The 12,721-nt window shown below is 39.3% G+C and overlaps 1 protein-coding gene across 2 annotated transcripts; it reads left to right on the top strand.

The window, feature by feature from the left end:
• Window positions 1–9: 9 nt before the first annotated feature.
• Window positions 10–11,053, top strand: OSTC (oligosaccharyltransferase complex non-catalytic subunit). 2 transcript variants are annotated; one of them, XM_007452139.1, is made up of 4 exons: window positions 10–207; window positions 3,844–3,937; window positions 5,627–5,824; window positions 10,475–11,053. In XM_007452139.1, the coding sequence occupies exons 1-4, from the start codon at window positions 69–71 to the stop codon at window positions 10,491–10,493; spliced, it is 450 nt and encodes a 149-aa protein (XP_007452201.1). In that variant the 5' UTR covers window positions 10–68; the 3' UTR covers window positions 10,494–11,053. The 2 variants fall into 2 exon arrangements, with proteins under 2 accessions (XP_007452201.1, XP_007452202.1); XM_007452140.1 differs by lacking the exon at window positions 5,627–5,824.
• Window positions 11,054–12,721: the final 1,668 nt, after the last annotated feature.

Genomic DNA, 12,721 nt, shown 5'->3' with positions numbered 1-12,721 from the left:
AGCGGGCGGGCCTGTTGCCGGGGGGCGTGTGGGACTGGCGGCCGACCGCTGCCCCTGCCGCCACCAACATGGAGAGTTTGTACCGAGTCCCGTTCTTAGTGCTCGAATGTCCCAACCTGAAGCTGAAGAAGCCGCCCTGGGTGCACATGCCGTCGGCCATGACGGTGTACGCTCTGGTGGTGGTGTCTTACTTCCTCATCACCGGAGGTAACTCGTCCTGCCTGGGGCCCGAGAGGCGCTGAGGCGCGGGGAGCCGGCCCGCCCTGGGGGCGCGTCTGTTCCGCTCTCAGCCCGGGAAAGCATCGCTCTCCTCTCGATCTTTTCCGAGGGTGGAGGGAAACTCTGGGGTCCCGAGTGTTAACGACCCAAAGGTTTATTTGCCCTCACGCCCTGTCCTGTATCTTGAGGGGAGTCCTGTTCTCGTTCCCATTGCCTTCCGTCTCCTGATGTCTTAGCCAGGCGGTCAGAGCCGAATAACATATTTTTCAAGCCCAGATTGTTGCTCCTTTTATTGCATGCCGTGAGTTATTTGACAAAGGCCCTGGGAAAATCTCTTTTGGCCCATTCTAACTTCCACGGTTGGTCAGGAGGGTGTGGGACTGTTACCTTCTCTTTGTCTACGGTCCCTGGAACTTTGGGAGAGACTTGACAGCCTTTAGGTTTGTTAGCTCAAACCTAAGGGTTCGGTGTTGCTTTTGCCCCGATCAACAATAAATATGAATGTAATCTTTCGAAACCACAGTTTTGATAAATATTTGAGATTGGAGATAGATTTGCAGAAGATATCGCGTATTTGAGAGATCGGAAGTTGAAAATTTAAAGAATAAGGAAAATAGCATTACCGTTGAACACTGCATTATCATTTTATCCTGTCCTTTGCAAAAGGGGCGTCGCTTTGTATAGTGGTGAGTTGGCAATTGGGCTACAGTCTTTTCATAGCTACCACCCCTTCAAGCCGCAGTTCCATGATTTACTCAACACTGCTACTGCACTTTCAGATTTGGGGAAGTGGGGTACTTAATTTGGAAATGATAAAATTAAAGCTCCACAGATTAGGGACAGCAAAAGCAGCTGGTTCTGTTTTTAAGGGAACAGTCAGACATCTTCATTTTCATAGATGTGAAAATAGTTGGCGCTGAGGAGGGAAGTATCTGAAATTATGCAGGCTTAGTTCTAGAGTGAACCTTTGGATTTACCCTCCTCCCAAATCTAGAACAGTGGCAGTTAACTTATGTTCATTTAAATAAATTACGTTTAAAATATTTTTTATGTTGGTAAGATACTGTCCTAACATTGCATTAGCGTTCACAGTTGCTCAGTACATTAATAGGTGCTGGATTGAATAAACAAAATGTAAAATGCATGTGGCATTTATTTATTTTTTTGAGTAAGTCTTCATCTGCTAGAAATCTTTCCTGTAACCCTTACCTCCCTTGGAGCCAGGGCCTTTGCTGGAAGCCTCACAGTTTTCACTCTGGGCACTTTTTCCATCTGTGTTTGTAATGGGGAGGTTCTTTGCCCTAATTTCTGGGGGGAAGTGAAAGGACACCTTTTAGTGGCCAAGGCCATGAGCTGTCTCATACAAGGAATCGGTTTTGCCACTGGAAAGGAGTCTTCTAGAAACTGAGTGTACCTTTATAAATAAACAATATTTATTGCTGAGAAATATTCATCAAATAATGTATTGAGTTCCTGTTAAGTTCCAGGCATTAGGTACTGGAGGCAACAATGAATGAAACAGGTAAGTTCCTGCCCTCCTGAAGCTTATAATGTCATTGGTTGAGATACGTTAAATATCACATAAATCTTTCTCCATTACGTTATTTTTTCCACTGCAAATTGCCATGAGTGCATTGAAGGAAAAGAACAAGAGGTTATGTGAAAACAATCAGAGTTAGGAACATCATTTACATTAGAATGTGGTTTCTGAGGAAATGACATGTTAGCCAAAATTTGAAAGATTGGGGGAAAGCGTATCTAGGCAGAGGGAAAAGTATGGACAAATGCGGGACTGAGATACCAATTAGGTGGGTTTTGTAGTTGACTTAGAGTAGACAAGGTTGGTGGCACTAGAGGTGGAGGAATGTATAATGAAAGATATTTTGGAAATAGATTCAGTGGATCTTGATTGATTGGATGTGGGGGGAGAATGACATGTGAAGGAATTTTCCTGGTGTCTAGTTTGAGCACCAAGTAGGTGGAAGTGTCATTTTCTGAGACTAAAGAAATGAAGTTTTTTTGGTTGGGAATGGTGAACCCAGAGGTCACTTTGGGGTATATAATAGTTGGACATAACCAAATATAATTAGTTGGATATGTCAAGTTTGCAGATAGGAGTCTAGAACTGAGAAAAGAGGTTTGTGTTGAAATTAGTCAATAACAGATGTTTTCTGAACTCCTCCCATAAGCCAGATATTGAAGAACATAGAGTTTCTATTCTTAGGGAGCTTACATCTAATTTTAATAGTGCTAACATGATTCGGTAGGTGTTGGCACATTGAGAATCATTAGCATAGTAAAGCCCTGGGAAGGGATAAGTTCAGTTGGAGAGAGAAGGTAGAAAAAGAAGAGCATAGTGGATCGAGCCCTAAGGAACTCCGAACGTTGAGTGGTTTTATAGCAGATGAGGCTCAGCTAGAGAGGTAGCAAGAAAACATGGACAGGAGTGTCACGGAAGCCATGAGAAGCCATCTTTTTACCCCAAGAAAATGGATTTAGTAAACTGGATCAAGCACTGCTAGGAGACCTCCTATTAAGAGAACTGAAAAGTGTCCTTTGAATTTGACAACATGGAGGCCATTAGCCACCTGAGCAAGAGTAATATCAGTGGTGGCAGAAGCCAGATCGGAGTGAGCTGAAAAATGAAGGATGAGTGAGGAAGTGGAGACAGAGTGTTAACCTTTTTTTTTTTTTTTCTCCAGAAGGAAGCCTGGCCCCCTTTCAAAAAGGAAGCATAGAAGTAGAATGTTAACTAGGAGGATCTGGTGTCAAGGGAAAGTTGATGTAGGGAACAAGAGGTTGAAAATACAGGAAAGAGAAGAGGTAGCCCATGGAACAAAGTCTCTGAAATGGCAAGGGGGACAGCGTCCTTATTATTGCAAAAGGGATCCCATGGTGATAGGAGGAGGGACTCTTCCTCTGTTGTAGCTGGAGGTGAGGATGGATGCAGGTTCCAGTTTGTAGATTTGGTTTGTGGGGTGGGGGTGAGTTAGGGAATTCCCAAGTGATTGTTCTGTTAGTCAAAGGTGAGGGAGACAGTCTTGCTGTGCTTAAGAAAAGCTGGAGGTGGGGATGATGGAAAACAGTGAAGATAAAGAGTAGACATTGACAGTGAGAGATTTGAGAAACAGTGTTGATGGACATTAGCATAAATGATCATGATGACATTATGACATGATGGATATTAACATTAATGATTGTGAATCTCTAGTATTACCAGTCTGCCTAGTGCTGTGATTTTAAAACATCTTGTTTTACTTTCAAGCAGAGAATTTCTCTAGTTACCTCTTAAAGAAACAAATCCAAGTATATGTGGAACATTTTCTTGAACTGAACATAGCCTTTAATGTTAAATCTGCTTTATTGTGGAGTCATTCTTGAGTTTGAAACAATACTGAATGAATTTCTTTTATGTTTTGCAAGTCATTCTAAAATAGTTGAATTTCTGAAGATAAATTCTGGTTTATCTGAAGTTTAGGAGGTAAGCTGGGCCTCATTTGATTATAATAATACATCAAAGCAGTCCTATTTAAATATAAATGAACCTTTAGAGACAGATAAAAACTCTAAATCTATTTTAAAATTAGGAATCCAATCTAATCTATGTTGTTGTCTTTCATTTAGGAATCATTTATGATGTTATCGTCGAACCTCCAAGTGTTGGCTCCATGACTGATGAACATGGGCATCAGAGACCAGTAGCTTTCTTGGCCTACAGGTAAAAGATATCATTTTGAATGATTTGGTGGTGGGAAGGAAGATTGCTGAGGCATGCCTGCTTATTTAAAAATACAGTGCAACCTATTGGGTGCATCTGTATTTAGACACTAGCTGTTTTAAAATGCTAAGTTCAGAGATTGCAGGAAGTGGACAAGAACAAGAGTAGAAGTATGTTATTTATGTATTCACTTATTAGGAAATAAAATATTTCACAGTGATTGACATGATCACTTATTTAAAGGAGGGTATCAGTTTAAAATTCATTTATAGGCTGTTCTGGGGTCAGCAAACCACAGGTACCTGTTTATTTGTAAGTAAAGCTTTATTGGAATTAGGCACACCCATTTGTTTCTGTACTATCTATGGCTGCTTTCAAGCTACTGTGTTAAGTGTTATACAAACCATATGGCCGGCAAGCCTAAGATACATACAATCTGGTCATTTAAGAAAAAATCTGTGGACCCCTGGATATACTGTTACATAGGAAAACTAATTTTTGAGACTTTGGAGTTCCATGTAGGCAATGAACACCAAAACAGTGTGGTTTGTTTCACCTGAGCAGTGCTTCTTGTATTGCCTTATACAGTCCACTTGGTAACTATCTACCTAAACATAGCTATATGTTTGTATTTATACTTACGTTAGTGGTATTCCATGCATAGAATATTCCTGGAATGATTACTGTGATCTCTGTGGAGGGGATCTGGATGACAGGAGATCTTGATGGCAGGGAGACGTTTCACTGTCTCGTCATCTGAGTTTGAATTTTGAAACTGCTGCATGTATTGCGTTTTCAATTAAAACAATTAGTTTAGCAAAAATATATATACCTTCTTTATATGTGCCTACATATAAATCATATCTTTAACAGAGAAATTTGCCTTTTGGGGTCCGTGAGCTTTCAGAATTTGAAAATTCTTCATCCCTAGAAAAATCAGATACGTGTATATACAAAAATTTAAGGGTTTATAGATTGCTGGACATCTTTGTGGGGTTCATGAAGCCTTAGTTAAGAACTTGCTTGCTTTTAAAAAGTTCACTTTGAAACAAGAGATTTATTAATTATTAAAACTCAGGGAACATTAACCAATTCAAAATTAATTTGAAATTGATAGTAGAAATTTAAATAACATAATTTTCAAAAACTAAAGTTCTGGGTAAAGGGTTCATGTACCTATATTAGTTGGCTTTTTAAGCTAATAATTAAAATATATGAGTATTGGGAATTCCCTGGTGGTCCATTTGTTAGGACTCTGTGCTCTCACTGCTGAGGGCCCAGGTTCAATCCCTGGTCAGGAACGAAAATTCCACAAGCTGTGCGGCGTGGCCAAAAAATATATATATATGTATATATGTATATATATGAGTATTGATTTTACATAAGCAGTTGTGTTAGTTGAAGTTTGAAAGGTTTTTTTGAGTATAAGCTCCATGAAGACAAAGATTTGTGTCTGTTTTTTTCATTGTTGTGTCCCCAGAACCTAAATAGTGCTTGGTACATAATAGGCTCTCAATAAATATTTATTGAAATGAATAGCCAGAAATATGGTAAAATAGTTGTAAGGGTAATAATAAAAAAATAAGCACAAAAATGTTTTAGCAGAAATAGGAATTTCAGTCTAAGGAAAAAGTTTTTTATTTTTCTGGGAATTTTCATTTATTGTTTGCTCTGGTCTTTCTTTTTCAGAGTAAATGGACAGTATATTATGGAAGGACTCGCATCCAGCTTCCTGTTTACAATGGGAGGTTTAGGTTTCATAATCCTGGACCGATCCAATGCACCAAACATTCCGAAGCTCAATAGATTTCTCCTTTTATTCATTGGATTCGTCTGTGTCCTATTGAGTTTTTTCATGGCTAGAGTATTCATGAGAATGAAACTGCCGTAAGTTATTAAGTACTTTGTATAATCAGCACCTTAACTTGCAAACTGGTAAAATAATTACCTTGATCACATAAAATCATAGGAGATTTAATTTAACCCTCATTTAAACAGATGAAAATTTTGAGAACCAGAGAAATTTGTGACTTGCTCAAGGTTATAGCTATAGTTAGTAGCAAAATTGAGACGAATAGGTCTTCCTGACTGTTATCTCCATACATGTTCATGAGAAAATCCCGTTATTTTGCAGTAGCATAAGTGACCACTGACTGGAGACATTTCTCTAAAGGGCTTTTTGGTTAATCTGTAACATATGGAATTCCCATAGTAATAATAACAGTAAGGAATACTTTTGAGCCATTAATTGCTGCTGTTCTTTGAATATTGATATGAGGGAAACCCACTAAGCATTGGTATATATTAGATTATTTTGATTCAGAAAACGAACACTATCTTTAGAACAAAAATAAATTGGTTTTATGGCAACTTTTATAATTCTGTTTGAGATCTTTCATTTTAAATGTAGATGAGTCTGATCACATTTCCCTATATTCTGATTTCACCTATGGATACATTAGTAACTACAGGAACTTTGGGCAAACATATACAAAGATTAGCTCTTAGAAAATTCATTTTTTAGGGAATATGTTAAACATCAAGTGTCAACTGTACTGATTTCTTAAAACTGATATTTTCTGATTTTATTATGAGACAGTAAAAGGGAAAATAGGAATGTGTTTGAATTACACAAGTTCACTTGTTCTATGGCTTAACCTGTCCGTATCTATAACACATCTGGGGTAGAATGGACAGACTTTCTAGAAAGTCACAAATACTTATCCTGCACTCATGTTCCCATCTTAACCCTGCAATATGGGAAAAGAGAGCAGTGTTCTTTGTCAGCTGAATATCTGTGTGGCCATGTAGCTCCATCAGACTGCCAATGGCTCTTATTTTTGTCCTGGGAAAAATTTGGGACATCTGTTAAATTGTACAAGGACAGGGACTCCAGCTTCCTCTTTTTTTTTTTTTTTTTTTTTTTTTGCGGTACGTGGGCCTCTCACTGTTGTGGCCTCTCCCGTTGCGGAGCACAGGCTCCGGACGTGCAGGCTCAGCGGCCATGGCTCACGGGCCCAGCCTCTCCGCGGCATGAGGGATCCTCCCGGACCAGGGCACGAACCCGTGTCCCCTGCATTGGCAGGCGGACTTTCAACCACTGCGCCACCAGGGAAGCCCCAGCCTCCTCTTTCTGTTCCTCTTTGTTCTACCCTTGTTGCCAAAGGTATACCAATAGAAGAGTCTGAAGTTTTTCATAGCAAAACAGGAAAAGAGGAGGCTCCCAGAGAGGATAAAGAGGCTATTAAAAATTAATAATGAAAACAGAAAGAACCTTTGGAGGCATATAGCAGAACAGAAATAGTGAGCTGGTTTTGTCCATAGAACCAGATTTGTTCTCATTCTGCTTAAGCTTCCCATTCTTCCTTAAGGTTTTAGGTCTTCTCCTTAGGCTGTGTGTTTTTTCTTTTAGCTTGAGCATTTGACTTTTAGGATAACAGAGCTATCTACTACTTACAAAAAGGTTTTGAAAAGTGTTTAATTCTCTGGATTGCTTCTGTCTTACTTTTGCAATTATTTATGTAAACATTTGTCTTTTCCACATTCTATAGGCCAGTTTCCAAGATTGTTGACTAAGATAACAATAAGAAATAAGAGTATACTCTCTGGGCTTCCCTGGTGGCGCAGTGGTTGAGAATCTGCCTGCTAATGCAGGGGACGCAGGTTCGAGCCCTGGTCTGGGAAGATCCCACATGCCGTGGAGCAACTAGGCCCGTGAGCCACAACTATGGAACCTGCGCGTCTGGAGCCTGTGCTCCGCAACAAGAGAGGCCGCGACAGTGAGAGGCCCACGCACCGCGATGAAGAGTGGCCCCCGCTTGCTACAACTAGAGAAAGCCCTTGCACAGAAATGAAGACCCAACACAGCCAAAAATAAATAAATAAATAATTGATTTTTTTTTTTTTTAAAAAAAGTATACTCTCTGGGTTTTGGGTGTAGGTTATATTTAGATATAGTCAAAGCAGAACAATAGTCTAAATAGAAAATTGCTGCTTTCTGTAACTTGCTGTGCAGCTAAATCTAAGATTTAAATTTTTAAGAGGAAGGACTTTATGATCCCCTCTTTGATAGGATTTCTCATCTACAGCTCCTAATGCCTGGTACCTTGAGTGTGATTGCGGAGAAACAGTGGACAGTTTGGGAAAATAAGGGAAGCAACAGTGTTGCATTTTCTGGAATATTTGCAGGCCCCAAAAGAGATGATGAGCCAGGTCTGTCAGCCTACATACTGCACGTGATAGGGGTGTGGTTAGTACCACCAGCAAGAAAGGGATGTGTCTTCTTGCGCATACATTCTCTTTGAGGACCCATCATATGTAAGCAGTTTGATATATAATAAATGGGACATCAACAACAACAAAAAGTAAAAAACATCAGTAACCATGAGTTTTTTCAGATCAAATAAGTTGCTGGGCTTCCCTGGTGGCGCTAGTGGTTGAGAGTCCGCCTGCCGATGCAGGGAGCGCGGGTTCGTGCCCCGGTCCGGGACGATCCCACGTGCCGCGGAGCGGCTGGGCCCGTGAGCCATGGCCGCTGGGCCTGTGTGTCCGGAGCCTGTGCTCCGCGGCGGGAGAGGCCACAGCAGTGAGAGGCCCGCATACTGCAAAAAAAAAAAAAAGACCTGATGTATTCTCTACTGATATAATTTTACATATTAAAACATGGCCTTATTTGATGCGTAAGCATAGGTCATATACTAATTACAAGGAAGAATACCACAATGTATAACTGTATCAAGAGATATGTGTCCAAAAGTGCATGTTCACCTATCAGTATACGCAGATGACAGGCAGCTGTCTCTAAAGAGTCCTCAGTACTTTTGTTTCATAGTGTGAACCAGCTGTCGAGTAATTTCCACTGGTGCAAATATTCATGGACACTTTCTTAAAATCTTGAACTTTTTTTCTTGTGAAGCTTAGGTCATTTTTTGTTCTTGCTGTTAGAATTATCTGACAAAGATTTTATTTTTTTGTAGGTTTAACTTCTTAAAAACATTTTTATTCTGTATTGGAATATAGTTGATTTACAGTGTTGTATTAGTTTCAGGTGTACAGGTGTAAAGTGATTCAGTTATATATATATACATATGTCTATTATTTTTCAGATTCTTTGCTTGTGAAGCTTAGGTCTTAAAGTTTGCCTTTTGTGAAGTGTCAGGCATTACAGTAGCAAATTTATGAGGCGGTCTTCAAAGTCGATATATACACTAAGAGGCTTTTTATTTTTTATTCAGTTATGGGGGGAGAAGTATTGTTTGTCTCACAGTTGTGACAGTGGTTGTATGAGGTGAAAGTTCTCTCTGTACTCAGAGTGTGGATTGGCCAGGCTGGTAGAGCAGAAGGAAAGGGATAAATGAGTTCTAAGGAGATCACATTGGCTGCATGTAGACCCAAGACCCAAGGGAGTCAGGTGAACCCAGGAGCTGGAAGGGAGGACATTCTTGAGTATCTGCTCTGTGTCAGGCACTATAGTAGATCTCAACCCTATGAAGTCGTTTTTTGTCCCCACCTTAGAGAAAGAAATTTGAGACACTGAACTAATAATGGCTAATGTTTGTCAAGTGCTTATTACCATGAATAGCAGTTACTGTATTAGTAGATTCTCTTATATAATCCTTAAAATCCTTTGACGTAACTCCATTTTATAGATGAGGAAACTGAGTGGCGTTTGCCCATTCGTGTTAGGCTTACCCACTCGTGTTAGAGGCAGGATCAAAAGGAGAGAAGTTCTGAAGGCATCGGCGGGGACAGGGTGTATTCAACCCTTTCTTAATGTGGATAGTTTTACACAATCTATTTTTTCCTTGATCCTGCAGATCCTAAATAATAGGTTGCAAGGATTTATTGCAAAATAAAAAGTTTGGAACTTTATAAAGCAGACTTTTTTTTTTTTTTTTTTAAAGCAGACTTTTAATACTTTAAAGGGGATTTCAGGGCCCAACTTGTACATTTAGTAAAAGGATTTCCTGTTTGAACAGTGTGAAGTTTGACTTGCTCAGCAGCTATAGCTAATGCCCCCTGCCTGCCATCAAGACATTTCCTAAAGAAACAGAGGTGCAAGGCAGACGCTTCTGCACAATGCTTCCGGAGGGCACGAGGGCTCGCCTCCCAGGCGTGAACAGCTCCTGGCCCTCCTACTTTCTGCTTTGGTAATGTTAGGGTTTTCAGGAAATCTAAACCAGCTTCTTTCCATAAAAAGGTTTGTGATATTTGTTGCAATTGTGAGAGTCCAAAGGAAATTGATTCTGACTCTTTCTTTGACTTTTACATAACATTTTATTCTCTTTACTTTTTTTTTTCTCATCCTCTGTTGTTTAGCTTATTGGTTTGTAACTTTGTCCTTTGAGGGAGAAGAATAATGGAACCCAGACCCAGTACTGTATTTATTGGGGGGCAAGATTTGAAATAAGAACCATAATGAGGAATCACACAATTATATTTTCAGATTGTCATTTGATTCATCATAAAATTTGTTTGGGACACTTTGAAATGTTGCTTCCTTTTCACTTTTTGTGTTTATAAATTTTATTTTTATAGGGGCTATCTGATGGGTTAGAGTGCTTTTTGAGAAGAAATCGGTGGATACTGAATTTGCTCCAGTTAATGAAGTTTTAAAGGCTGTACCAGTCCTCTGATACGAAATATGGAAAAGGATGAAAAGCAGCAGAAAAGAAACATCTAGTGAAGACATAGGAAATGTGTTACAGCTTGGACTAGAATGTCTTCTTGGTATCAGAGACAAGCTTATCAGCATTTTTTCCTGCTGGCCTATACTGACATACCAACGATGTTAAGTGGCATTTTCTTCTTCTTTTTTTTATTTCTTAAAGAAAATATACTTCATTTCTACAACTATAATATTGAATAAAGTGATTATTTTTTACAAACCCCTTAACATTTTTTGGAGATGACACTTCTGACCTTCAGAAATTAATGTAAAATCAGGAAGTGAGATCCCATAAGCTGAGAACTCTGGACAGCTGATCAGCTTTACCTGTGGTGCTTTGCCTTTAAACAGAGTGTGTGACAGTGCATCATTTCAGATATGTATGTAAGACTGTTACCTGAACAATAAGATGTATGAAAGGAGCAGAAATAAATAATTTTTCTAATTAACACCTTTTAAATTTGTTTTTTGATTAACTGATTGTATTAATCTTTGGTCTATAATTATCCACTCCCATCTTGTGACTGTCTTAAGCTCCTGTTGGTAGCCTGAAGTCTCCAAGTGTAGTTGGCAGGATGCCTTGTGAGGTAGCAACTCCGTATCCCTATAAATATTCAAGCACAGGCTGTACATTTATGCCAGTGTTGTTTTAAATGTGATTGTGTTAGATGAAAGTTCCCTTCAGGCATTCATCTGCAGTAATTAACACAGTTTTGAGCCCATAAAAACATCTGTAGACCAGTCTGGTCTTCCCCTAATTTCTTCTAGCCAGGTCATTTGGTTCTCCCTTAACTGGCCATGGACTTCACTTCTCCAGGGCCTCTTTAATTCTCACCCCGTGATCTCTAAGTTTACAGTAAAATTTTCTCTCAGGTGGGTTTTTCTCGTAATTCCAAGGCTGATCTAAATGTAGCTGTTCATTAAATTAAAAAGATTCATTTATTTATTCAAAAAGTTTTGAGAACCTATTATCTGCCAGGCAGCACTGAGGATTATAGGGATGAGAGATAAGGGCTCTGTCCTCACAGAGATTATGTCCTTGCAGGGAAGCCAAATTATCAAAAGATAAAAAAATGTTTATAAACTTTCAGACGCTGATAAATACCACAAACAAAAACAAAGCCAAGTTAATAGTCTGTACTATGGTGATGAGAGGTATGGGGAGAGGAGGTTACTCTACTCCAGAGCTCTGAAAAAGGAACACAACACCTGTATGTATTCACCAACTTTAAAACCTTGATTTAACTTTAATTATATTTTTCGTTATTTGGCCTTATTTTAAAACCTTTATTACACTAGATGGACAGAAGATAACACAAAGGTGTCGCAGTTTCAAGAGGTCTTTCCCTGAAGGATTGAGCAGTGAGCAGTTCCTGTCAAGCACCACCAGGTGGAGCTGTTAAGGTTTGGTGTGTTTTTCTATGTCACAACTATTAGTTTTGGTTTGGTTTGGTTTTTGTATTTATGGTAAAATAAAAGTATCTTGACTAGATACAATGAAATGTAATTAAATAATTTTGCTGGTAAAATTGCAATGTTTTATGTGAAAGAAAAAATCATACCTTGTACTAGACTTAAAATGCTTTGGGGACACTAAGCCAAAATGTCACAGCCTGATAGAAAGCCTGCCAAGCATTATTAACATCAGCAGCGGTTAAATAAATGAGAGTAAATTAACGGCCTAGATTAGAAACAAACTATTCTTTGATTTTATCACAGAATTCTCCAGGAGGTGGATGCTACAGTGGAGTTAGAAGTGCAAAACGGTTTAGTGGAGAGTAACTCCAGTGAGAGGTAAAGGAAGGATGCACAATTAGCCAGGAGAAGCTGTCATCCTGTGATGTTCAGCTGACAGAGTTGCTGTCTGCCCAGTGGGGAGCTCCAGAGGAAAGAATGCCTGTCAGAAACATGTTGGGTGGAAATGGCTAGACCCTTGTACCACTCACTGCCTTTTCAGATATTTGGCCTGGTGCCATCTTGAGATTAGCATGATCTTGGCTAGAAAGCTGAGGTGAACCCTGACAATAAAGAAAATAACCTCTTCATAGGATTAAAATGAGAGGAAATCCTATATGTCTTGCTTACAAATGGAAGATTGTACTCTGATTGTTGTTTAT

The sequence above is a fragment of the Lipotes vexillifer genome, unplaced genomic scaffold (assembly GCF_000442215.2).
Source record: "Lipotes vexillifer unplaced genomic scaffold, Lipotes_vexillifer_v1.1 scaffold22, whole genome shotgun sequence".
In the NCBI taxonomy this organism is placed as follows: domain Eukaryota; kingdom Metazoa; phylum Chordata; class Mammalia; order Artiodactyla; family Lipotidae; genus Lipotes; species Lipotes vexillifer.
This window is presented reverse-complemented; position numbering and strand designations above follow the sequence as displayed.

Excerpts from the sequence above, each read along its gene's own strand:
- OSTC (XM_007452139.1), top strand. The coding sequence starts at position 69 with ATGGAGAGTTTGTACCGAGTCCCGTTCTTAGTGCTCGAATGTCCCAAC. Across the intron at positions 208-3,843 it reads TTACTTCCTCATCACCGGAG|GAATCATTTATGATGTTATC; the intron begins GTAACTCGTCCT and ends TCTTTCATTTAG. Across the intron at positions 3,938-5,626 it reads GTAGCTTTCTTGGCCTACAG|AGTAAATGGACAGTATATTA; the intron begins GTAAAAGATATC and ends TTTCTTTTTCAG.